The sequence below is a fragment of the Drosophila kikkawai genome, chromosome 3L (genome assembly GCF_030179895.1).
Source record: "Drosophila kikkawai strain 14028-0561.14 chromosome 3L, DkikHiC1v2, whole genome shotgun sequence".
Classification (NCBI taxonomy): domain Eukaryota; kingdom Metazoa; phylum Arthropoda; class Insecta; order Diptera; family Drosophilidae; genus Drosophila; species Drosophila kikkawai.
In genome coordinates this window covers 16,521,853-16,548,704 of record NC_091730.1, presented here as the reverse complement: position 1 = coordinate 16,548,704, position 26,852 = coordinate 16,521,853, and the positions used below count along the sequence as shown (strand labels likewise).

Here is a 26,852-nt window from a genome sequence, read left to right as displayed (position 1 = left end):
GTAATACAACTATCGATATAAATATCGACAGACATTTCTAGGGCTGCCAGGTTTTTGGGAATTTTAAGTCCGTTACTTTTAAATTTGAAAATGTATAGGAGATAATCCTAAATAAGGATTCCTAATAAAGATGGTTCTGGTTCTGAATAGGAATTATAATATGCCTTATTTCAAGATATATTTTGATTTTAAAACCAACTTGGTTAAATTAAATAAAATTAGAAAACCACATTCCTTAAATTAAAAAAAAAAAAATTGTTTAAATTTCCAAAACGGATAAAAATTTCTCTTTGAAATAAACATGTTTTTTTTTAATATTTTGAAAGAATATTTATAAAATAAAAATATTTATAAAAAATTAAATAAATAGATTGCAGACATTTTGGCAGGAATTCTTTGTTCTTTATTTGCAAGGTTTTTAATTACAAATGTTAATTTCAATATTTTTATTTCGAATTCGTAATTCCTTTAATTTTGTTATTAAAAATATCAAGAAAATTAGACTAGATTTTATTATAATAAAAAAGTTCAAAGAAAAGGTTCAATTTCCCCGAAAATATTCTTAAACAATGCAGCAATGCTGCTTAACTAAAATTTCCTTTTATGAGGCAATTTTATGCTCACTTTTTTTTGTTTTACTTAAATCTTAATTGTAATATAATCACGGCAATCAGCGGAAAACTGGTGGCTTTCCCTTGAAGCCAAAAGGACATTGTTATACAAGCGCCAGGTATGCACGTACGTATATTTTTAATCAACGCCAGCCAAACGGCCAAGACAAAGCGATCTTGGTCATATAACAAAGCCCGATTGTATCCTCTCTCTGTCCCTAACCCCCCGTCAAAGAGGGGGTCCAGGACTACAGCAATAATAGGACTATAAAAAACGCATTTCATAATTGTCTTACGAGAGTGGGGGCGGGCGGGCGGCCAGTCAGGACCTCAACTCAGTTTCAGTTACGGGCTTCGGCTCAGGCTCAGGTGTGTGCGTGGGACTTTTGTGCGAGTTCCTTGGGGCCGTAAAATAGTCCGCAAGGATATAGAAAGGGAGAAGGTGAGAGGGAGAACGAAAGGTAGACCGACTGGGCTCAATTAGCTGTCAGGTGCAGGACCAACTTGATTCCCGGAAAATCTTCCGTTTTATTTGTTCCGCTTCGAGCATTGAATTTGCAAATAGTTATGTTTATTAAATTTATCCACTGTAAGTGCTTTAATATTAAATTTAAAATTCATTAAAAGCAAGTGCAGCAGCGGAAGGAGAGGAAAACACATTAGCCGGAGGGGAGAAAAAAAATAAGAGACAGGAAAATTGGGAAAAGGGAGCGGGAAGCGGAGACATATGTTGGCGAATTGAAATTGCAGACATTTTGGCTCTGCCGCTGTTTGTATTTTCTCTGACACTGATGAAAAATAGTATAATAAAGTAAGAAAATTATAAAAATTTATATTTCTAAAATAAAAATAATGTTAAATTACGAATAAAATTAAAACAAATTTTATAATAACCTCTTTTTCTATTGTTCCTCAGCAAATTAATTTTTTTTGATAACAAATAACCTTAAACTTAGATTAAAAAAATAAAAAATATTTTTTTTAATTAAAAATAATCAATTGCATTATTTTGAAATTATTATTAATTTAAAAATCCCTAATTATTACTAAGTTTTAAGTAACAATATTCCATAAAACCCTTTAAGATATTTATTTTTCTTTGTGTGTTTATTAAGGATATCAAAAAAGAATTGTTAAAAGACAACAAAAACGTAGGAAAAAGGATGTAAAGAGGGACAGGAACATGCGTCGACATCCAGACACTGTGTCGCTGCTTTCCTCTTCATTTTCGACGCTTTTCCCATTGTGTTCTTTTTCTTTTCTGAAAGAAAACTCAGTGCACGCGCATTTCCTTGGCGGTTACTTCCTTGTTCCTTTTCAGTTTCTGCTGCACTGAAGTTTCAAGTTTCCTCGTAAAAAGAAATGTAGCCGCATTTGTTTTTGTCAGCAAAACTAATTTCCATGGTTGCAGGACTTTTTTTTTTAAATATTTTTTGTACCCTGCAGTCCGTCGCCGGCCTACGTTTGCATTAAAATATATATCTTTACGGTTTATCTGTTTGTTCGGTTGTGTGTCTTGCTGTGTGTGTGACAGTTTTCCCAGTTGCTGGGGTTTTCTACTTTTCCTGTTGCTTGTTTTTCTTTTTTCCTCTTGAAAGTTATTTGCCCGCAACAAATTTTGTGCTGCATGCGCGCCTTTTAACCTTTTTCTTGTGTATCTTTAATCATTTTTAATTGAAATGCAAAAGGTCTTCCAGTACCAAAGGGTCTTATCTTGTTACATGGCACCCCATGACCCCCTCTATCTACTTTAAGTGTCTGCTGGGTAGCTTCTTCTGACCCTGCCCCTCCATCCAATTTGGCGGATCATCATTTGTGAAATTTTTAGGTAAATTACCTTCATCGTGTGCGTAATTTAAAATTCAAATCAAATTTAGTTTGACCTTTTTGGCGAAGGCTAAGGCAGCACAATTGGGCTTACTTTACATGAAATTACAACCTTCGATTGAGAGTACACATATTTTTAGGTCTAAAGGAATTTTGTTTTCTAATTTTAAAAGGTTTTGAGTTTAGTTAAAAATAAATTATTATAAAAATACTGAAGAAACAGGAGATTGTTAGGTTTCAAAACATGTAAATGCTATATTTTTTTTATATTAAATTGTATTTTATTTCTAAAGATAAATTTAATAACTATTTAAATGAAGCCTTTAAATGTTTTATTCTTTTTTCCTATTTTCAATTCCATTTATTTATTTTTAGCCCAAATCCCTCAAAAAAGGCCAAAATATATTACACTTGATCAGTGTTTAGCAGCCCCACAAATTTCAATTTTCAATTTCTGCCCAAGGTCCCTGCCCCTCCTCCTCCCCCTACACCAGCAAGGACGTACACAGAGTCAGAGTCAAGGCCTCGACAGATGCTCGCAGTAGCAGCGGCAGCGGCAGCAGCTCGTATTTGCAACAAGTTTTAAACACAAAAAACAGGGTAAAAAAAAAAGAAATAAAATAAAACAGGCGCATTTGCGGTGGCTCTCAAGGCGGCGGCGGCTCGTGTGTGTATGCTTAACCCTTCTCCCTGCACCACCCACCCACCACCTGCCTACAAACTGTTGCCTACACCACTTTTCAAATCATTCCACATCCGCATGAGCATCCGTAGCTTTGGCAGCCTTGAGTGCTAAAAATATACAGCCAAAGCATATCAAAAGGTATAAAATACAGGAGAAGAGGCGGCCAGCAGAGAGGATTCACACGTCAAGGAAAATTACTTAAATTTAGTGAATATTTAAAATTAAAAAAATATATATGATGTTGTTAAAAGAATTTCATAAAGCTTGCAATACCTTATATTGCTCGAAAAAATTAACATAAATTATATATATATTATAAATTATAAATAAAAGCATTTACAAATTATAGGAAAGCATGTTAAAAGTAAATTTAAAGAAAATGAAGATATTGCTAAAATTAAAATAATTTAAATATTTCTAAAAATCTCTAAACCTCATTTACTTTTAAATCAATGTAAAGTTAAGTCTTTTAAAATTAAAAAAATATTTTTTCTACTGCACAAAACCCAGCATAAAATTGTTGAAATATTTTTAATGCCATCAGAACGTGGATACTTGAAATTAAAAGTCATCGTGTTGTGTTGATTCGAATGCACTGAGTCGTTTAAAATTGTATTTCAATTATTTTTTTGGGGGCTTCACCCCAATTCGATAGCCAAAACTGGTCAACGTATCACACTGCGTATACATAATATACACTCGTATACCAAATATCCGGCTCTGAGAATTGTGTGTGTGTTTACTCTTGGTATGGATTCTCGGCCACTGATTCCATTTTTCGGTGGCATTTATTCTTTTTGTTGTTTTTCTCTGCGGTTTGCGTGCTTAATTATGCATCAGACCGAGACCCCTTCCAGCCGATTCAGACCATATCCTGAACACCATATGTGTAGGAACTCTTCCTGCCGCCCAGCTCCTTTAGCTCGGGGCCAGATTTCGTCAAATATTCTGGCCCAGTTCTGGCAGCAATCTGTGCCAAATGTCCTTTTTGCCAGGCATTTTGTCAGTGTTTTCATTCCATTCCCAGTTTGCTTTGCCCTTTTATGGATAAATTAGTTGGCAACACACACTTGCACACACTGAAATCTGGTTGTGTTTGTATATACACATATACACATATTTGCCCTGGCAAATCTAATTGAGTTTGCTTAATTATTTAGATTAGCAACTCACCCGAAAGACAACCACCGACAGACCGATTTATCACCCAAAGCCCCCGAGGAAGTTATCCGAATTTTCCGAATGCCACAACCAGCACAGTGATTGCTTGGCCAAATGTTCAACTGGGAAACAGACGAAACAGAACTGATTTCCCGCAATTTGTTAAGTTCTTGGCAGCAGTAGATTATGTAAATATATATAAGTAGAGGCAACATATTGACAATTCAATTATTAGTGGGTATGATTTTTTAATGCATGTAAATTTGAGCTCTTAATGAATATTTTAACAAAACTATCTGTGTTTTTTTTTAATGGCTGCTGAAATAATAATGTCAACTAATTGTTGTTGAGCTTTTGTTTATAATGAATAGGAGGAGGAAATATTTACACAGGCCATAAATTTTTAATTATTTCATGCAGTTAATGGGGTGAACTTTTTAGGTTATTAAAGGTTTTCATTTGATTTTGTGAGCCTAATGTTTAAAAATTAATTAAATGAAAAAGAACTAGCTTCTTTAAAACCTTTTAAAAATATGCATAAAAGTATGCAACCGAATTATAAGCTGTCAAATTCACAGTAAAGATGTTGTAGCATACTTTTGGACACCTTTTTTAATAGTTTTTAAAGCTACTTTAAAGTTTCCTTTCAATAAATGAAAGAATTTTTCAAGAATTTCCCTTTTAATTCAATTCCATTAACAGCATTTATGCTTCCCTCCGGGAATACATTTCCACTCCTTCGGAAAATCGAAGCTCTCCATAAATCATCATCATCTTCATTAACTTCTCGTTGCCCTATTGCCACGTCACTCTCAATTAGTTACTTGCAATTCCCGGAAGCCAAAGGGAAAATCGAGTCTTAAATGCGATAGTAAGAATATTTCATTTTCAATTCAATTTTTGCCCCTCCATTTTATGCCAAGGAAATCTCGCTGGGAAAATAATATAAAAAGAGAAACACAAATGGAAAATGTTTATTTGAAAAATTTTTCCTTTCGTTTTATTGTTGCACGTTTCAACTTACTTCAGTTACGATTTACAGTTGCTTTTTCATTTTCTTCTCATTTCTGTTTGTGTGACATTTAATATGTATTTCTTTTTCAGTTTTATTTTTTTGTTACTTTTTTTATTTAATCATAGTTGGCTGCACACCAATCGTAAAGTAAAAAAGAGAAGGACATAAAACTATGCATAAATATTGATGAATGTACAAATTATTGATGCCAAAAAAGTAGGGAAAGAAACTAACTTAAACTTATGCAACACAAAAATGTTTATACTTTAGCTAGCGCTTTATATTAATATATGAATTATTTAACATTACATTTAATATATATATTTGTTTACTCTATATAAAATGTTTTTTTTTCGTTTTGCATATTTTTTAGGCCAAGCTCATAGAGGAAATAGGAAAAAAGCTCAGAGAGATAAAGAGGTTTGTTTTTTCGGGATTTTTTGTTTTTTTATAGGAAAGTAAGGCAGCAATTTATGAAGAATTTTTGTAAGTCGGGACTTTTTGTTCACCATTCAATATTTGTTATTTCGTTTTTATTTTTGTTTCAACTATTTTTTCACTAGAGGAAAGTAAGGCAGCAAGTTAAGAGTAGAGAGTTTGTATTGGTAGTTCAGCAAGTGCTTTGTCACATTTAAGCAGCTTAAGTACACATTTATAAACACCCATATACTTACACATGTTTATATATATTTGCTTGTATAACTAATATATATATAGCTACCATAAATATGTTATTTTAATATGCCTGGATTTCCATATATCATATATCATATCTTTCCGCCATTAATTAGCCACCTAACAACTCAGTACAAATTTTTACTTGTATGTAGGTCCTACGCTCCTCTGACAAGGTTCCTTGATCCTTAAGACTAATGCCAATTATTCAACACTAAAAGGAGACTTTTGAATTTAAGGGGAATAATAGATGAAGGATTTTTTAATGAAAAGTAAGGTAAATATAATAAATTAAGGTTAATGCTGTTAAATGAAATATGAGAAATAAAGAAAACACAATTCTCTTAACACAACATTTATCATAAAAAAACAAGCTTTCAATGATTTTCAATTTTTAAAATATTTAATAATTAAAATATTTATAATAAAATTATTTAAAAATATATGAGTATAAACCTCCTTCATCACATTTTCCCCCCTTCATTCCCATCACCAAATTTTAATTTAAAAATTACATTTTTACCATCAAACTGTGTCTACTGGGACATTATTTTTGGACTACTTGCAGCCTATAAACAGTTTTTCATCATCAAAGCAGCTGCCAAAAATTCTAAATTCGTTAATTTTTTTAAGGAAGAGAACAAAAAGAAAAAAGCAGAATATTTTTATGTAATTTGTTTTTAAAAATTAGTTAGGCACTTCCAACTGCAAACAATGAAACTGGATTCTAGTTTTTTATCAAAAAATCTCTTTGCTAAATAGGAGCCTAGGAAATGCGAGCATCGATTTGATTTCTTCTTTTTTGTTTTGTTTTATATTTATAAAAAAATATTATTATTCATATAGGTATAATATAAATTTGATGAAACTCTGGCAAGCCTCTTGAAGCTGTGTGTGTGTTTTTTCTTCTAATTGTTTAAGCCTTTAATTTTTTATTCCATTTTCTTTCTTTTTTTTTTGTGTGTTGGGTTTATTCTTTTTTTTTGTTTTGTGGAAAATTTGCTTGTCATTGATAGTTTATCACAAAAATTTCACTGGTCAGCTAAATTTGGTTAGTTAATGATGAATACGACTTGAGAATTTTGTATATAGAGATGAAAAGGATGATTAATTAGTGGAAAACATTTCTCGAAATTTATCGAAATTATCGGAAATTTTTATCGAATTTCCAAATATAGAAAAAAAAAAACTATTCAACGCTTAAATATCGATAAAATCAAAAAATATCCAAATATTGTTATTTAATTTATTGAACGAATTTATAATCGAAAAATATATCAAACAGAATATCGATTTATGGCCAATATGTAATGGGCAACGTTGACATTCCGATTAATATCGGTAAAATATTTATAAATCTATATATAAGACCATTGCTAGAGCTTAGTTTGTGTTTTGAAAATCTGTTTACAATTTTTTCTAAGGTCCTTTTGCTTGGTCATTAACTCTAAACTAGCAAAGAAATTTCTTAAATCGTCAACTAAAATTAATAAATGTATTATTTGAATCTCTATAAGCTTCCCTTAACCAAAATCTCTATCGAACTACCTTGACTAACCAAACTATGTTGACCAGTGTTTGCTCAATGCCTTAACTAACGTTCCTCGAACGTTAACAATCACTCAAAGTCGGCCTGACGCTGGCCCAATTTGCTCCTGAACCCCGACATGTGCTTTCCCAGACTGCGGCCCGCTGACGAGATAATCGAGGAGGAGGATGACGACGACGACGAAGATGACGACAGCGACGTTGCATCCTCAGCTCCATAGTTGGCCTGATATGTGACTGGCAGCTCTGGCGACGGGGCCAGGAGCAAACCTCACGTCCTCACAAACTTGTAGACGATGAGGAATACCATAAAGGATAGAGCCACCAACACCACGGCTGTGACCACCTTGGCGCAGGTATTCAGTCCCGACTCATGGGGATTCAAGGGTCTGGAGCTCGTGTGCGTGGCCGATCTCCTTCGTTTGGTGGCCAGTCCCCGGGCAAGGGCCGGAAATGCCAGCGACTGTGTGAAGGTGAGCTTGTGTATGGACTCGCTGAGGCTATACGGGCCCACAGAGCCCCGGGCGGCGGCCCTCAGGAGGACATACTCCAGATCCAATGCATCGAACAGGGAGTAGCGGGCAGTCATGGTGGAGGACCTACGCCGGCCATCGTGCCTCGAGTCTCGCTCTCGATCGGATTGCGGCTGCAGCCAGGGATCGGAGACGCGCTGCTGGACGCCCGCCGCTCCCACAGCGTAGGCGGAGCCGGAGGATGAGCCGCAGGTGGTGTTGGCACCTGCACCGGAGCTTCCAGCTCCACCACCGGCGCCGCCCAGGCTGACCGCGGCCACGGAAGTCAGCGACGACGTCGTCGAAGACGAGGCCGAGCACAGGCGCAGGTTGGTGGCCAGTCCGTTGTCATGGAACTCGTTGGCATCCTCGATGGAGGTCTGATCCGGCGAGGTCTGGGCCCGTTCCAAGGCGGCCGCATGTTTCATTCGCAGGGCGAACAGTCTGGCATGATCTGGATGCAGTAGAGCACTCGACTTTCTCCTTCCATTGCCACTGGGCACCACACAAATGCTGTTTCTCATGCCCCGCCTCCCCAGCGATAGATTGGGTGAACCCTGCGTCGGGGTGCTTGTCGGTGACACATGGCAGGAGCCACCGCCCGTCTGACCCAGCGGCAGATTATGAATTCCGGGCGGTGCTATGAAGGCGTTGGGCGAGGGCGAGGCCTGCACCGAGTCGATGCCCGAATCCCCGGCATGCAGGGTATCACAGTACAGAGAACTCCTTCGGTCCGTGGACAGGCTCAGGTGATTGTTGCTCCTCCGGGCATTCAGACTCAGGTTGGTGCTCCCGATACTGCCACTGCCACTAGCCCCGGCCTCGACCGGACTGCTGACACTCGTCTCCACAATGGCGGGGAATACAAAGGACTGGCCATCCGCCTCGCCGCGCGGAGAGTCCTGCAAGAGTCCAGATCACATATATAAGATAGGTAGCATCCAGGTAAATGTCTTGGGTTATAAGGGGATTGGGGGAATCTTTTAAAGCTGGTTCTCGAGTGCAGTGTGGGAATCGCTGCTTTTTTGAGGGGGGTGGGTGGAGTGGTTAAATCTCAGTGGTGAAGACGGTTAGTTAGGTGGCTTACAAAAATCTTCTTTTGGGGTTTATATACAGGATGTGGCTGGTGACTTGGTAGTGTTTACTTACACAAGGTGAAATCGGGGTGGCTTTGAGCAAGGACTGATCGACAAATGAAGGAAAGTTCTAATAGAAACTACTTTAAATTGTCTTAAAATATACTGAAAATTTACATTAAATTTGTGTTTTAAACATCATTGCATACTTTTAGACACATTTTTGAAATTGGTGTAAAATATATATATAAAATGTGTTCTAATTTGAGCACACAAAAAGGAAATAACATTTGTTATTTTACTTTTAAATACTCTATATTTTTTTAATTAAATTATATAAAAATAGTTTTCACTTAAAAGAATGTCTAACAATTAAAAAATATTCAATTAGAGCCTGGACTTCAAATCAAAACCATAAAATTCCTTTGGCATTCGTCAACCAACCCTCACTCACGATTGTGCTGGGGAAAAAAAACCATATTTTTTTAGCGAAAAAAATGCCCAATAAAAATACATGAATAACAACGAGTTCTAGGAGTAAAAAAACACGTGTAGAGTACACAAAATAACCTCAAAAAAGTTGGGTACTGTGGTCAGATTTGTACAAGTTAGTAGTCAAAAATTAGTTGGAGAGCTAGGCACTCGCTGAGGGCTTTTTTTTATTTTCAACTTGAAATCGAGGCATGCAAAAAAGTCTAGTTTAGTTTAGTTTAGTTGGGGATATACACTAGATGTTCAGATAAAGAGAGAGTGAGAAAAAGACTAGAAGAAGACTAGAGAGAGAGATAGAGAGGCTGGATAAAGAGATGAGGAACTGGATGGAACCATACCCGCTGGCCCTCGGGGCCGCTGTTACGACGCAACTGTACGAAGCCCTCCTGACGCAGGAGCGGCTATCAAAACCAGAACCGAACCAGAATCAGAACCAGAACCAGTACCGTACCAGAAATAGTACCAGCACCAGAACCAAATCCAAAACCAAATCCGAAACCAGAACCAAAACCATAACCATAACCATAACCGTAACCAAACCGAACCGAACCAAACACGCAACGCACACACAATAGGGATATGTATGTTTTTGAGGCGGGTGGTGTTGGTGGTGGTGGTGTTGGTGATGGTGTGGCAGAGGTGTTGGTGTGGCAGTGGGTGGTGATTGTTTGGTTTAGGTGGTATTCATTGGTGTCGGTGTAGTGGGAAGAAATAGAGAGTCGAAGAATCAAATTAACGCAAAAACGCACAACGCAACTGGCCACAGAAGAAGCGACTCGCAAATGGAGTGGTTTCACAAAATAAACAAAAAGAAAATATAAAACGAAAAGGCCTCCACTTTCGAAACTGTTGTGGTTCTTATTTGTTTTCCCAAAATCACATATTTTTTTGTCTACAACATAATATTTTCCTTGTTTTTAACGGCACACAAAAATTAAAGGGGAAAAGTACACGTTCTAAAATGTAAAAACTGAGTAAGACTTTCTTTTCTTCTTGCTTTTGATGTATAAATTTCCAAGCAACTCAAAAGTATGCAAGGGTTTTCTTCTGTGGAGTTGTTGTTGAAATTGTTGGTGTAAATATTTTAAGACAGCTTAAGGCTTTTATTTAATAATAAACAGAATCTTGCAATTAAATAGATTTTTAACAGACGTTTAAAGATGTCAGAATTTATTTTTGGCTTGCAAAAAATTGTAAAAATTATTACAATTAAATTTAGGAATAAAAGGTATTTAGCAAATAATTAAAGTCCATTGTAATCACAGTTTTGTTTTGCATACTTTAGGTTTGCTTAGAATTCTGATTAAATTATTTTGATAACACATTTTCCACACAATTTTTTTTTACCCAATTTTAGAACGTGGTTTTCCCCCGAACAACTTAATGTTGGCAAAAAATAAAAAATGAATGCCTACCTGGCTGGGCCACACCTGCAACAGTGGCAGCGAGCAGGAGGGCTTGTTGTTGCCGGACGGCCCAGCCGCTGTTCCTGACCCCGCCCCAGACGCATTGGCTCCGCCCGCCGAGGACGAGGTGCCCGATCCCTGCGAAAGGCTGGTATAGTGCAGGTGGTTAAAGCGCTGGGCATCGCTGCTGGCCGCCTTCGTTCGCGTCGGACTCTCATAGCCGGTGGAGTCCTCCGAGGATGTGGTCTTCGGGGAGCGCCAGAATCGCTTCAGGCGCAGTTCGCGCCTTTTTTCTTGTTTCTGCAAAAACAAAAAAAACAAGTGCAAGCGCAGATTGATTAATTGGGCTTTTTCGTGGGATGTCTAGAGGTTCATTAGTGTTGTTGGTTTGATGTGGGAAAAGGATGTGAATGTTTACAAAAAACTGTGTACATGTGTTATTTCGCTTGGGGTTTTTTTTAATAGTATTTCTGTTGGTTATTGGCTTGAAATGTTTGATTTTTTAGGTACACTGTGAAATTATGGAAAAGGGTGTTTTTTTTTAAATAATTTAAAAATGAAATTAAAACCTAATATATTTTATTTTAATTAATATCTTCAAATAAATAAATAAATAAAATAAATATGATATAATTATTCCTTGAAAATATAATAAAAATACAATCAATATTATATAAAATATTTTTTTATTTATAATATTTCTTTTTATTTTATTTTAATTTTAATAAACAAAGTTCATAAAGTAGAATAAATTTCATTTTAAATTCAAAGAGTTTTGATTGCTATAGCATACTATTTTCATATAATAATAGAAACTTTTAATAAACTCTTGTACTTTTCCAGTAGTAGTAAAACAATTAATTGAATAAATAAAGAAAAAATACTAATTGGCTTTGCTTGAGGAAAATATTTACGCAAACAAGCGTGTTGTTACACTAATTAGTGTTGTTTGAATTGTTGTTTATAAACTGTGCAGAATTCCAAAAATGTGGACATTAATTGGTGTTTGTTTTATTATTTACGGGTATTATATATTCCTGAAAGAGTAATAACAATTTGGGTTGTAGTAAGCCTATTAGTTTAATTATTTATTAGTTTAAATAATTAATTAGTTATTTTAATTAAGCTTAACTTAAAATTAAAATAAAAAATCCGAAAAAACTTTAGATTATATGGTTTTACTTGATTAGGATATTACAATAAATAATTAATTAATTATAATTAAACAAATAAACAAAAGAGCTTAGTACTTGTATTAAAACAATTTTTGGCAAACTAAGGCTGCCACTTTTAAGTTAATTTTTTAGTTTTAAATTGTTAAAAACAAAACCGAAGTACAAGCTTTCAATAAATAACTCTTCTAGTTAGCTTTTTAATTTATAAATAATATATTTAAATATAAGAATCAAATTTAAAGTATGCCTGATTTATTCCTATATGTTCCCATACATTTCCTATGAACCTACACATTTTTCTTAATTTTTAGTCTGCTTAAAAGTTCAAACTGTTTGCGTTTTTCAAAATTAATTAACCACAAACAATTACGCGTCGCCTCGTAATTTAATTTACGCTCCTGCGTGGGTCCTTTGTGTATGGTTGTGCCTGGGTGTGGGCATGGAAATCAATTGATTTTGACATTTTCGTGCGGTGCCAAATAAATATTTGCGTTCGGAATGGCCGTCGGCCTTCGTTGAGAGTTGATGCTGTCGAATTTTTCGCGCATTATTTTTCCAATTTAAAGTGCGGCTCACTTGCCGTGTGTGTTCGCTTTTTTCCCTTCACAATTTGGTATGCATGTCAGCGGAACGAGTGTGTGTCTCTTCTGTATTATAAAAGGCTTGTGTGTCCCGTTGTTTTTCGTTAACAAATGGCAACTACATAACAACAATGACTCGGAGGCGGCGGCAGAGACGTGACTTGGCCAACGCCATGTTGCATTTACCGATAAGCCGCAGTTGTTGGTTGGGAAGCCATTGTTTGCCACGTTGTCGGTGGTGTGTTTTTCAGTACGATATTTGGTGTTCGTCGTGGCTTCCTTGCAGCATATTGCCAGCATTGCTGAGTGTGTGTGTGTGTTTTGGGTGTGCTTCTGCGGTGTGTGCTTGTTAGGGTGGTCCTTTGATCGGAATTGAATTTGAAATGGGAGTATAAGTGTCTTAGGGAGTGTTAGAAGGGTGTATTTCTTCTATATTGAATTTTATCTTTTAAAAAATAAATGTTTTTTAAAAATTGTATGTTAATTCTGAGCCTCCACTATAGGTTTATTTTCAAAAGGAAGGTTTTTCTTATTTTATTTTATTTTTTTATAATAATTGTATTATTATTTAAAAATAAATAAATGCTTATTTTCAAGTTTCAACTATTTGTTAACTTTATAATGATTATTTGTAGTTAAAATTTTTTTTTAATATATCCAAAAACGTATTGAAATTTAAATAAATATATACCAGGTAAGACTTTAATACCTTAATTAATATTTTTATAAAAAGAATTATAAATAAGCTTCAAGTCTAAAAGAAATAATTATTTCATAGTAGCAAACCTAGATTTAAATTAATTATAGTCCATTAAATAATATACTAAAATATATTTAAAAAAATGTTTAACATTAAATAATCCCACTAATTACTTGATTAAATATTTGTTTCTTATAAATTGTTGAGCAAAAATGATTAAAAAGCATAAATTGTATATAAAACAATTATTTTATAGTAGTAAACACAGTAATTTAATTACTTAATTTTTATTATATATAAAAATATATTTTTTATTATATTAAAAAATTAAAAAAGTCCACCCTTATTTCCTTTATATTATATATATTTTTACCTGCATATTTTTTTAATATCAAATCCGTTTTATGTGTTTGGTATTTCATCCCCAGTCCGTTGTGGCGCAAGACGAAAATCGATGGAAAACTGCACAGGCATAAATTCTGCAAGAAAAAACCAATACAAAAAAAAAACAAGAAAGGAAGCTAACTTCGGCACGCCGAAGTTTGTATACCCTTGCAGATTGGTTTCGATGTTTATATTATAGATTTAAATGCTGAAAACACTCACAAAACAGAGTTTCATTACATTTTACCTATACTTATTATGTTTACAGTTTGACAGTTACAGTTTTACATTCCCAGTTTTACATTTTCTCTACATCTACCGATCGGTTTATATGGCAGCTATATGATATAGTTGTCCGATTTTTATGAAATTTATACCATAATTCTAGAATAATAAAAAAATATTATATCTCAGAGTAGATAAACATACGTTGAAAAACAACGAAACTATAATTTTTTTTCCTATTTATTTCTCGACCGTTCCTATGGCAGCTATATCATATAGTCGTCCGATTTTGATAAAATTTTTACCAAAATTCTGAAAAAATATAGAATGGCCATATCTAAAAAATGGTGCAAAAATGTTGAAAAACAGCAAAGTTATAAATTTTTTTCTAGAAATATATCGAACATTTGTATGGCAGCTATATGATATAGTCGTCCGATCCGGCCCGTTCCGACATATATAGCAGTGAGAGCATATAGAAGACTATATGCAAAGTTTCATTCAGATAGCTTTAAAACTGAGGGACTAGTTTGCGTAGAAACGGACAGACGGACGGACGGACGGACGGACGGACGGACGGACAGACGGACAGACGGACAGACGGACAGACGGACATGGCTAGATCGACTCGGCTGTTGATACTGATCAAGAATATATATACTTTATAGGGTCGGAAAGGTCTCCTTCACTGCGTTGCAAACTTCTGACTGAAATTATAATACCCTGCAAGGGTATAAAAATAAGAAAATGAAGAGGAAAGGTTATAAATCAAGGAGTTGAGAACAAATGCAGCAAAAGAGTATTCACTTGACCCCCAGAGATCTCATGCGAGCGCCGCAGATGTACTGGCTTTCAATTCATTTTCCAACGGACATACGCCGGAAACATATTTCAATTGCTTCACCTCGTAAAAAAATTCGTATAAACAAACAGCTGAATTTTTTTATTTAGTAAAAGCTTCTTTAGAATTCGATTTTAGCTTGGCAGGAAACTGTCGCACATTAACACGCAGGCAAGGACAATGGCAATGGCAACGACGCCATTAGTGTTTGACAAGGACATTTTACACATACACACACCAGGTCCAACACACACCCATAGATTGTACAAAAACCGCAATATGAAGAACAGAACCTTCCTTCCCAAACAAACATTCATGGTGGTCAAGTTGAAGGATATATACTCGTGCTCGTCCTGGTGGTTTTGGTGCCATGGATGGATAAATGCTTTTGCGACGCCTGCGAGCATAAATCAGTCGCCCAGACATGGACACGGACACGGACAAGGATCCGCATCCGAATCCGTAGGTTCCCCCCCCAAAGACGCACGCCTTTGGTTCCCCCTTTCTTTGGTCCAATAATTAGTTTGAGCAATTTAATTCGTTACTTTGAATTAAGTTTGCCTAATGGATGTTGTTGACAATCTCAAGTGCTGGTAAGTGTCCCTAGTGACCAATAATTTAGTGTTTACTTCTTAATTTCAATGGCATTACTAGTATATTTAATTTATTGCGCTCTGATTTATTAAGGGCTTATAAATTCTCATCGGGCTTTATTTTAAGCTGGATTTTATTTTTGCTTGTATTTATGCTGGAAATTTAAGCCTAACTTTGTTGGTTCCGGGATTAACTGTTGATAATATAATTATAGGCGATTAACATGACAATGGAGTGTGGAACTAAGAGGAATGACATTTAAAGTTTAAAGTTTTTTGTTGGATTAAACAATCCATGAAAAAATATAGAGATGTTAATTTAAAATAAAAAAGAATTAAATAAGTACTTACAAGTATTCAAGGAAATATTATTCATTTTTTTAAAACTTGGTGCTTATTGAGATGCTTAAGAACCCTTACGAAAAATATTGTTACGTCTTTAAATACTTTTATTTTCTTGACCAATTTCCTTGATTGCCTCTAAGGTTGCCAAAAACTTTAGCTAGCCTCTCCACACTGACCACTTTTAAGCGCTCTTTTAGTTTTCCAGCCACAACAAACTGACCACATATTCACATATATATAGTAAATACTAGCGATACTTTTACTACTATGTACATATATCACACACCTGGGTCGATTCCCAGCCCCACACCTGGCTGATTGCTTGTTGCACATATCCAACGTTCGGGCGAAGGACAACACGTGGGTTACCTCAACTTAACGACATTCACGTTTTATTTCACTTTCTTGTTGTTGTGTTCTTTTTTGTGTGTTTCCCAGACTTGAACTCGGACTGGCCAGAAAAAAGTTTTTGCTTTTTGCTGTTGCGGTGGCCTTCGTTTGCCACACACACCACACACACACCTTGTCAATCGATGTCAACACGAGTCCAGTCCCGGCCCGGGCGCTCTCATTGCCATTGTCAAGGCCCCGCCGGACAGTCCAGTGCTGGGAAGATATATATACTATATAGCCTTGTCGCCACTCAACTCAGCCGTCTGCGATTTTGAATCGAAAATGCATATCAACTAATTCCCAGACATAAATCGTCGCTTGGTTGGTTGCCTTTCTGCATAAATATTCTGGGAGTGATGAGAGCGTGAGGCGATATTTCTTTGAGTTAAAATGAAATCACGGGGAAAGCTATAGGAAAGTTTCTTATTATTTGATCAAACTTGATCAATTCTTATTGATCCAATTGCATTTGCAAAGGTAGCCTCTTTTTCAAAGGGAATGGCTATGGCAAACTTGTGCTTAGGTGCCTGTTATGAGAAGCGCATAGAAAGGCACCACGCGCTCTCCCTCTCTCGCTCTCTCTCTCTCTCTCAACTCCACGGGTGCCTTTCTCTGCGCTTCTCATAGTATACAGCTAAGCGTTCCTAATCTTTTACATGGCTGGTTTTTAACTTAAATTATATGTTTATGTTTATAAATTAATATTTCTGTAACTTTAATAGGTAGATCCACTTTTGCACTTAATAATACTTTTCATTCCGTCATAAATCCATATCCCTGTCGACCTTCCTAGCTGCCAATGCTCATCTCAATTTTCAATAACATCCTAGCCTCCGGTTAGCCTCGCTCTGGCTAGTTTTCATATTGTGCCGCTTTCCATATTTTTTTTTTTTTGCATGGAGCCCCCCTGTCCATAGATGATAATGTCCTTATCCATTTGCTGTCAAGCGTCCTTGGAGCGTGTCATGGCATAAGCTGTTCGTCTTCGCGGGGAGGGAGGCCAAAAGGGGAGACAGGACTTCAACGGAGCTGTGTTCTGCTCCTCCATCACGACAGCAATTATACAAATGGCAGCAGTTGCCCCGAGTTCCTCCGAATCCCAAAGTTGTCGCCAGCACTACCACGGTCGCCACCTACCGCCCACTTGCTTAACTCGCTTTTTGTGTTTGAGCGTGACCAAAATTTTTAAATTGAAATAAATTTGCCTGCTTGTGCTTTGGCTGGTGTGTCCTTGTTGTCCTTGCTCCTAACTCCCTTCTCATCATATCTATATAGTATCGTTATCGTGTTTGCTTAACGTGTTTTTTTTGCCTCGTTTTAACTATTTTTTTTTTGTACAATTCCACACAAAAATTGTACTGTTGCATAGTTCGACGATGTTTTTTTTTTGTTCTTTTTCTGGTATTTGAATTATAAACAAATTTTGTGGCCCGAGGCCAGTTTCATGTACGGGTCTAATGTCAGGGGTCAGGGCCAGGACCAGAGACACGTCTCTCTGTCTGTGTGAGAGCGTAAGGACACGGCCGCTTTATCGCCCGCTTCCTGACAAATATTGACAGCTCAGCCAAGGGGACAGACGTTACGTTTGCACTAGCCAAGCTAAATCATATTTAATTAGCCGCAATTTGGGCAATTGTTATAACTGTCGGAGTGAGTGTGTGTGGGCCATACGAGGGTGGTTCGATTTAATTGAGAAATTTTGAAAGGGATTATCCGCAAAGTGAGTGCGTACTTATAAAGTTATATATTAGTTTTATGAAAAGAAAACTTTAAACATAAACTATACTATTTAAAGTTTCTTTATTATATAATTAATAAAACTTTTTATTTATTTTATTTTTATTTTATTTTATTTATATATTTATACAGTAAAAATTACACCTTTTTTTTACATAAATATTTTCTAAACATTTACTAAATATTTAATTTACATTCCTAAAAATTATTTAATGATTTCTATGCTGTTTTATGTAATTAATGTAGAAAAATGGATATTGCTAAAAAACTAATATATTACCCTGGTCAAAACTAATGTTTAAAGTTCAAAAATATTTATTTTTAAATTAAAAATAATTTCTTTTTTTATTTACTACAAAATACCTTTTAGCTCTTCAATTTTAAATATTTATTTCTGTAAAAAAAATCCGCTCAAGACCTTAACAAATATTTAATTTAAAACTCCACACGAACCACCCTAGTGTCCTGTTGTCCTACTTAGTTAAGGAAATTCCTGTGGAAAAAGAGGCAACTTTAATGGCAATACTAAGGAAAAATCCAGACAAAAGCAATTTAAATTTTATTACACACCATTTAGTCAAAGTGCCAGAGTACAGGGCGTGTGAGTAAGTGTGCGGTGGAACATTATTTATGTACAATGTGTTTTTTGTCCTGGACCTTTTGCCTGTTTTTCTTCACTTCTTTTTTTTTTTGAGGCTGAACTTTCATGTGTAAAATATGGCTGCAAAGAGAGGCATTTACCTCTGGGTAAAAGCCAGTTTTCTGGTGTTTTTTTTAGTCGCAGGCGTTCAACTCTCATTGAAGTCGGCCCAGGAACCTTTGACTTAAGGCCTGCTGACCCTAATGGATGTGAGGGGGGATTGAAAGGGGTCCTGGGTTCAGGTCCAGTGTTTACCAAACGTTGTACATTGACCTAGGCGGCGGAAAATGCTGTAGTTTGGGATTAAGAAACTTGTTTGGGGTACTTATTAGCTACTAAGGGTCCGCCCTAACCCTCATTTGTTAAGCCTTTTTATGGGGGACCAGGTTAGCCCCAAACCCGAATTTATTTGGCTTACGCACGGCTTTTCATTTTTTGACAAATGAAATGGGTTAAAGGTATAAGCTGGGCTTAACTCGATTTGGATTTCCCAGTGATTGTAGACAAATGCAGATTGACTTTTATAGATTAAGCGGTTTGGTGCTATTTTTAGCTTATTTTTATGTCATTTAAAGTGGTTCGTGTTTAGTTTAATTGATTTTAGGTTGGTTTTTATGGATGCAAAAAACTAAAAGCTTTATTGGGTAAACAAAACTTGTCAACTAGAAAACAGAAAAGGAAAAAAAACGTTTCTTGTATTTAAAATATGTTTATATTTAGTCCAAAATTTCTGATATGAATCTAAAAGCTTGAAAGCAGAAAAAGGAGGTGTTATAAATTGCAATAAAATTAAAATAAATTGAAATAAAAATATTGAAATGATAATAAACTGTATAAATTCACTGAAATTCCTTCAAATTCACTCAATTTCCTTTTAATTAAATTTTCCTACCAACTTCCTTTACCTCCTTTTCATTGAATCTTCATTTGGCCAAATGAAATTGTGAGCTGTTCATTGGTTCGTTCCACTCTCTTACTTTTCAGCTGCAGATGGATAAAAAAAAAATTTTTAACAATTTTCCAAAGTTGATCTGCCTTGAATTTCCCAGAGACTCTCTCCACAAAATGAAAGCCAATGGATGAAAAATTTTTCCGCTCAATTGAGCAGCAACTCAACTGAGCTTCATTTCTTCTTTCCCGACGCCGCCGCTCAACTTTCTTGGCCGCCCTTTTACTTTTTGACTTTTCTGCCTCTTGGCATCTGCTTTATGCAAAAGCAATTAACTTAACTTTTATTTTTCCACCTTTTCAGGTATTCCCTTTTTCTGGTATATATGAAATTTGCATAAAAAAGGAGCCGCGAGGGTAGTGAAATGAAAAAGAGATGGCCAATACCCCCAAACTCCTTCCGGCTTTTTGTTTGGCATTTGATTTCGGTTATAGTTTGTTTGTCGTATTAACGGTTTAGCACATTTTACGGTCGAAACGTGACATTTTGCTACCAAAAAGGAGAAAGTCGGATGTCAGGGGATTGTGTCTGCAACTGAAAAGCTTTGCTAGTTTTTTGGGCTTTGTCCTTGTCGAGGGTTCTGCCTTCCTTTTGTTTTCAATTCGTGTCGAACCACCCAGAATTTGTAGTGTTTTTGTTCGAGTAGGATAACAGCTGTTGTTGACTTTTTTTGTTCTACTTGGCAGGGGCAGCTTCGAAGTCCTGGGAAGTTGGTCAAGTGGTGTAAAAAAAAATCACAGGATAACTATTGACTAAAACCCTCAAAGCCGTTTTGTTTTGTTGGTTTTTAAGATCGTCTAGAAGTTGTCATTGATATGATATGGATATTATTGCAAAGATTTTATTTAAATTAAATTTTTATTAAATGAAAATTTGGAAAATATATTTACCAAACACTGGAATATTATGCCACGGGCTTTTGAATGTATCTTATATTTTTTAATTAAATAAAACTAAATAATTTCTAGTTTGAATAAAATACTGTTTAAATTTTTAAAGACTCATAAAATGCTTTAGTATTTTCAGTTCACCTCCTTTTATCCTTTTGATCTTTCCCCTTAAAACTTCTTAGTGCCTAACACAATCTAGATAACTAAGTTAAAATCGCTAATAAACTACGAAAACTATGAAATTCTAGAGCATCAAAAGTTCGCCTTGCGGTGACCTGAAGCTTAACAATTTGGATTTAACAACCAGGTGCCAGTACACGTGGCTGCCTGTCTTTTGTATTTTGGATTTGTGCACTGAGAAAAGTAAAGAGAAAAATAAAGAAATAATTTTTAAATATTAAAATAATGTTCAATACTTGTCTAATTTGGATTCTATATCTAAAAAGTTAAGTTTTGTGGTCAGGACCACACTTTAAATGGCTTTCTAAGGTATTAATTGTATAAACTTCGCTTTAATTAACTTATAAAAGGTATCATAAGATATTATAAAGTGAATTTTATAAGCACATAAATGGTAATATTATTTATATAATTTATAGCGCAGCACAAAAGTATTTTCTAAGTAATTCTAATACAACTTAGTTTTAATAAAATCAAGACCTACATTATCGAATTTCAAAGAATGGTTCCCACAATCAATTTTAAAGATAATAACATTTACTTAAACAAGTTTAAATTTTATTAAAATATATATATTTCTTAATTTATTTAATCTTTTTAAGCCAAGATTTTATCTCTCTGCTTGTACTTGTCACTGTGGCCGTATTGGTGTTATTGTCTACGTGGCAAAACTTCCGCTCCGCAGTGGTTGGGTTGGGCTGCTGCGGTGGCTTTTGGTGGCATCGGCGGCTGTGGCAACCGGAAGCGCCAAACACTTTCCGGTCACGCAGTCACGAGGTTCGCCCTTCTCCTCTCGTTCACTCAACCAAAAAAAAAAAAAAAAAACAAGAAGAAAAGTCTCGAGTAGTCACTTAAGCTTAAGTGTTGTTGTGCGCCAACCATTTTGTGGCCACAACAATAACAACGGGGAAACAATAAGGGCAACTCAATTTCTATGCGTGGCGCACAATGCGACGACTTTATGCAGGGCAACTGGCAAAACTTTTGCCAAAGAGCACCGCAAATTGTCGAGAAAAAGGGAAAGTTGGGAAAACCCACAGACCGCTTCTAGTTTTTTTGCATTTGAAATGTGCCAAAAGAAGTTTTTAATTGAAGGCAAAACAAGGCAAATGCAAGTCAATGGCCGTAAAAAATTGTAATGGAAAAGGACATCAAGCATATGTGAATGAGTGATGGGTGTTTATTTAGATTATTGGGAGAATACTAGATTTTATGAGATTTTTATTCAATTTGTAGCTTACAAAAATATATTAAATTTAAATTTGATCAAAAGTTTGCCACTTGTAGAGACCATTTCAAGCCTTTTTGAATCCTTTGCCTTATTTTTAACACAAAATGTTGCCTTTTTAGGGCGACAAATTCCCCTAATTTACAAATTTTAATTTCCAAATAATTCCCAAAAGTCACTGGCCTTAAAATCGGAGAGTAACACGCGCATTAAGTATACGCCGTGTGGCACGCAACAGAAACTTCACCCCTCGATTTACGCACACAAATCATTATCGATTATTATCAAAGTCATGTGTATAACGAGCATATTCGATTTAATGCTCAGTCCATTAGTTAAACAGCCTTGGTCTCGCTACCAACCAACCAGCCTGACCTCTCCACGTTGTCCCCGGTGTTAATAAGCCAAATGTCAATGTGTTAAATGAGCTGTGAGGGTTGAATCCGGAGAAGCGGGCAGCGAAGGGGTCTGTGAACTAGACGATGGCTGGGTCTCGTGTGAAAATTCAATAAGAAAAAGGAGGAGAAAAATAAAGAGGGGAACAAAGGACAGGCGTCTGACCAGGTGAGAGTCAACAGTTGGACGAGGGCTGTTTGGGAAGTTAAAGAAAATTATTTAAAGCTTGGAAGATTCAATATCATGGCCATAAATTTGGCACTAAGATAGTAACTAAAGGCAAAGCTTGAATTAATTTAATGCTAATGCGTAAATAAAGGCTGTTTTATACTAAACTTAATGGCGGGAGTTACCATACCCTCTTTCATACGATTTGCCACTTCTTATGCGTTTGTTCGGTTATCGTTTTTATGCCCTTTTTCTGACATGTCTCTACAAACGAACAATGGGGCTAAAAATGTGATTTTGGTTTATGTCATTTTGACACGCTAATACAGTACGTCTTTTGGCCACTTTTTCTCTACTACCAGTCGAGAGAGTGCCAAGTGCAGGCGGATCATAATCTAAAGGCATTGTTAGTTGAATCCATTTGCCATATTGCTAGCTAGAAGAAGAGCTCCTTGAATAACTTGCACTCGAGTGCACTTTGCATCACCATCATCATTCCCATCATGATGATTATCATGATCATTATCATCGACATCGATGTTTGGCATTCAATTCAATTAAGTGAGTTTAACTTTTGTGCAAAAAAAAAGAGAGAATAAGAAGGGTGCAGGGTAAGGAATAAAGCCAAGGATAAAGTTGAAGTACAAAGAACAAAGCGAACAATTCTGGCACGAGTATCCGCTGTCTGTGCCTTGTAATTGTTTCTACTTTTTTTTTGCCATCAAACTTGGTCGATTCCGTTGGTTATTTGACTTTTCTCACAAACTTTTTGTTGCCTTTGTAGTCGCCATCCATGGACAATCGTTTAGTGTAAGGCCACGGTTAATTCTATGTTATTACATTTTGCGGTGGAAATTTATTACTAAAAATTGTAGTAAGAAAAATACAAAAGGGAGCTTAGGTTTAAATTAGAAAATAATACTTAAGGTACCTGAGAGCTCCATTTACTTATTTATATTTATAGGTAAATTCTGTATAAGAAAGTTTTTAAACATAAATATTTTCTAGAATTCCCTTTCTCAAATAAATCAATGAATTTTCCTTCTTCAAAAGTGATCTAAACTTTGCTTTTCTTGCCAGCATTCTGACCTCTTGGGTTTAGCAAATTTTATTTCTAAATTCCAAGGATGGGGACACTGCATTTTTAGAACCCCCAGGGAAATCCATTCCCCCAATTCCTAGTTTTATTATAACCCATAAAACTGCTCTCTGGCATAATGCAAGTTTGTAGTGATTGTGCGGCCAACGGAGCGTATGAGCAATGCATATGTATGTTGTTCAAGAACTTACAAGTGGTGTGAATGCATGGCATTATATCTGGGTTAATTGCTCTCCACAGAGTTTTAGATTGTTAACTAGTAGCATTTAATAATTTATTGATGCCCTCGGTAATAGCAAATTGCTGTATTTTGACTCAATAAATAAATAGAACACAATGGGTTTGGGAAGACAATTAATTATTGAGACAGAAAACTAGAGCGGAATATTTTACTAAAATTAGTTATTTGAAATTACAGAAAAATATATATAGAAATTTAATTATGTGAAATATAATTATTAAGAATTGTTTATTTAAGAAAATAGTTTAATTAATATATTGTATTTAAATTATTAGTTTCAAGACTCAAAATCTTCTTTTTGTCCTTCCTTAAGGCTTAAAAAAATTATATTGAAGCCATAGAAGTACTTTAATATTTTATTATATATATTTAAAAGAATCTAAAGAGCTTTGTACTTTTTTTTTGGCCTTGTAAATAACCGCATTTGTTATTCCAGGTCAATTTGTTAGCTTTCTATTGCCAAGTCTCGGCTGATTAAGCAAGAAACTTAATATTTCATGGCAGCACTCGAACGGTTGCATTTATTCTACCTTAAAATCGAAAATCACAGCACTGCATGTACAGCTCAAGAGACTTCCTGCTGCTTTCAGGACTTTTGGTATCCTGCAGAGAAAGCGGCACTTAAAAGGACTCAGAGCTGTCGTCGATGCCCTAACGCTGCGGGTTCGTGGGAAATCAGCGTCGGCTTTCCCTATTTTGGGCCCCAGTCTTATAATTTATGCAACTGCAGTTTGGAATGGAGCGGCAAGGAGGAGGCTGGGCTGGGGCTGAGCTGAGGTGAGGGTCGTCGCCATGATGCAATTGTCAGCATTTGGCTTCGTTGCCACCGCAAATTGCGAGTAATTGTGGAATGCGCACAGCAGGGGCACACCAAGCCACACAAAGGACACAAGACAACAAAAAAAAATTATAAAAAAAAGGGGAATGCGATGGGGAATGAGCTGCAAACCCACGGTGATGATGCTGCTGCTGCTGCTGATGTTTTGTGGCCTCAATTTGCTTAAACAGGCAATTAATATGCGCGGCAACGTTGTAAACAATGCCATCGGGGATTTTTGCCCCGCCTTTGTCACAACACACACTTTCGCTAATGGCCGGGATAAACAGAAACTTCTGTGCGCCTCCTTGTTTGAATTTATTTCAGTTAATTTAATTTACAATTCAGTTAAAAAAGTATCTACGCGGCTTCATAGTATCCACGCGGCCGGCCATGTAAATGTGCTTATGGTCCTTGATAACGAACACAAAGGGTGGTTTGATTACAAACTCTTTATGGTGGTCATGCTTCTGATATTCGAAAGGGACTAAAAGTGAAAATATTATATTAGTCTGCACTGAGAGAATATTGGGTTTTTATTTTAATATATCAAAGAATTGATGTTAAATTATTTGATTATAATATAATGTATAATGTATCGATTTATGACATGAAAAACCATTAATAAATCGATTTTTTTTTGAAGATATTATTTTAGATATCGTAGAATTTTTATTAGAATAATTGCAGAAAATTTAGAATATGACGGTTTTTTACACAAAAATCTATATAAAAATCGATATACAAATTAATATTTTAATAGATATTTTTTTGATAAATCTGATTAATTAAATCGTATGAAATGATGAATAAATTATATTAAATATCGCGTATGCTTTAATTTTTATTTGAATTAAAAAACAACTTAACAATTTTTGTTGGAAATTTCAATTTTTCTTGACTTTTTCAATATGCCAACAAGTACGAAATTTCTATCGATAAATTCCTAATATGTATATTGATATTACGCAATTTTTTATAGATTTCAAATTGACTTACACATGTTGTGTGACTTTACTCTTAGAGCGCTGAGCTGCTTGAAAATGGGAGCCGTTGTATTTAATTTAAAATCAACATTTTTAGCAAAAACTTTCTTGAAACCAAAACTCTCGAGGGCTTTACCTAAATCAAGGGTTTTATCCACTGTAAATATGGGCATCAATAAATTCATTTTATTGTATTTGTGCATTTTCAAACCCAAATATTCATTTAAATTGTCGAGAACTTCCTGATTATTGCCACTCGCGGGCATAAAAATTTTCATTTTTAAATTGGTTTTAGGAAATGGTATCGACACGCCATCGACATGACCCGTGACGATGTATGAAACCGGTCCTTGACCATACATCATTTTGATTTTATAATGAGTCTCAACTAAATGTGGCATATTTAATGGAAAGGCCTTCTCAAAATACGTCAAAAAACGAAACTTCAACTTGGGTTCCAGAAAAAGTCCTTGGACAGCTATGAGCTTAGTTTTATCAGTAATCGCTGTCTTGGACATCAAGTCGGAGTTAACTTCTTGAATTGCTATTTGCATCCATTGTGTGATTTCGTTACCTGCATTGGAAAATTTTAATTTCGCCACATCTACATGGAGTTCGTCACTCATTTTCTTCATGTGTTGCGTTACATTGAATTTCTCTGGGTAAAATATATGGTTTGCCAATATAAACTGCTCCTTAATGAGCTTGTGATACGCCTCATCGAAGTGGGATATGATCTGTTCGCTACCCTTTCCAGTAATACCAAGGCCCTTGGCCAGTTGATAGTCCCGGCGACTCTCCTTTTCCAAGTAGAGCATGGCCAGTGCCTGGTGTATTGAAAAAGGAGATATCACAAAGCTGGTAGAGTTTGCATGTTCTGCGTTTAGTTTTCTGATTATATCAATTTCGAATTTGTAAGTCGACCATCCAGAAGCCACGAATAGCGACAGAAAAATATATAATATAATTAGCTTAGCCATCGCAAAGGTATTAACTGTAACTGGCTAAGTTATGGGAGATTTGTTCTGACCAGATGTAAGGAGCGATAACCTTATTAGACACACATTAGGAGTAAACAAGTCTAAAATGGATATACATTTTTAAGAGTTTCGACTAAATTATACTCTCAAATGTATCTATGTTTTTCTACTAAATATTTATGCTTGACAATTGGCTAAAAAATATGAAATATATATAGTTTTTACTACATATTTAAGCTTGCCACTTGAAAATAAATATATATTAGAGTATCATAAATTTATAAAGTATTTATAAA

The 26,852-nt window shown here is 35.4% G+C and overlaps 2 protein-coding genes across 3 annotated transcripts; both read right to left on the bottom strand.

Moving 5' to 3' along the window:
* Positions 1–6,457: 6,457 nt before the first annotated feature.
* LOC108085532 (autotransporter adhesin BpaC) lies at positions 6,458–11,829 on the bottom strand. Of its 2 annotated transcripts, XM_070285313.1 has the most exons (3): positions 11,802–11,829; positions 11,018–11,308; positions 6,458–8,936 (listed from the first exon to the last, which is right to left on the bottom strand). In XM_070285313.1, exons 1-3 carry the CDS (start codon positions 11,808–11,810, stop codon positions 7,794–7,796), a joined length of 1,443 nt encoding a protein of 480 aa, XP_070141414.1. In that variant the 5' UTR covers positions 11,811–11,829; the 3' UTR covers positions 6,458–7,793. The 2 variants fall into 2 exon arrangements, 1 of the variants encoding a protein (XP_070141414.1); XR_011444851.1 differs by lacking the exons at positions 11,018–11,308; positions 11,802–11,829 and adding an exon at positions 9,941–10,062 and having other exon boundaries at positions 8,796–8,936.
* Positions 11,830–24,884: 13,055 nt separating this feature from the next.
* On the bottom strand, positions 24,885–26,579 carry LOC108085534 (accessory gland protein Acp76A-like). The gene is made up of 2 exons (XM_017182167.3): positions 25,590–26,579; positions 24,885–25,077 (listed from the first exon to the last, which is right to left on the bottom strand). Exons 1-2 carry the CDS (start codon positions 26,554–26,556, stop codon positions 24,935–24,937), a joined length of 1,110 nt encoding a protein of 369 aa, XP_017037656.1. The 5' UTR covers positions 26,557–26,579; the 3' UTR covers positions 24,885–24,934.
* Positions 26,580–26,852: the final 273 nt, after the last annotated feature.

Excerpts from the sequence above, each read along its gene's own strand:
- LOC108085532 (XM_070285313.1), bottom strand. Across the intron at positions 8,937-11,017 it reads TGCAGGTGTGGCCCAGCCAG|GACTCTCCGCGCGGCGAGGC; the intron begins GTAGGCATTCAT and ends GGACTCTTGCAG.
- LOC108085534 (XM_017182167.3), bottom strand. The coding sequence starts at position 26,556 with ATGGCTAAGCTAATTATATTATATATTTTTCTGTCGCTATTCGTGGCT. Across the intron at positions 25,078-25,589 it reads AGTAAAGTCACACAACATGT|TCCCTTTCGAATATCAGAAG; the intron begins GTAAGTCAATTT and ends TTTCACTTTTAG.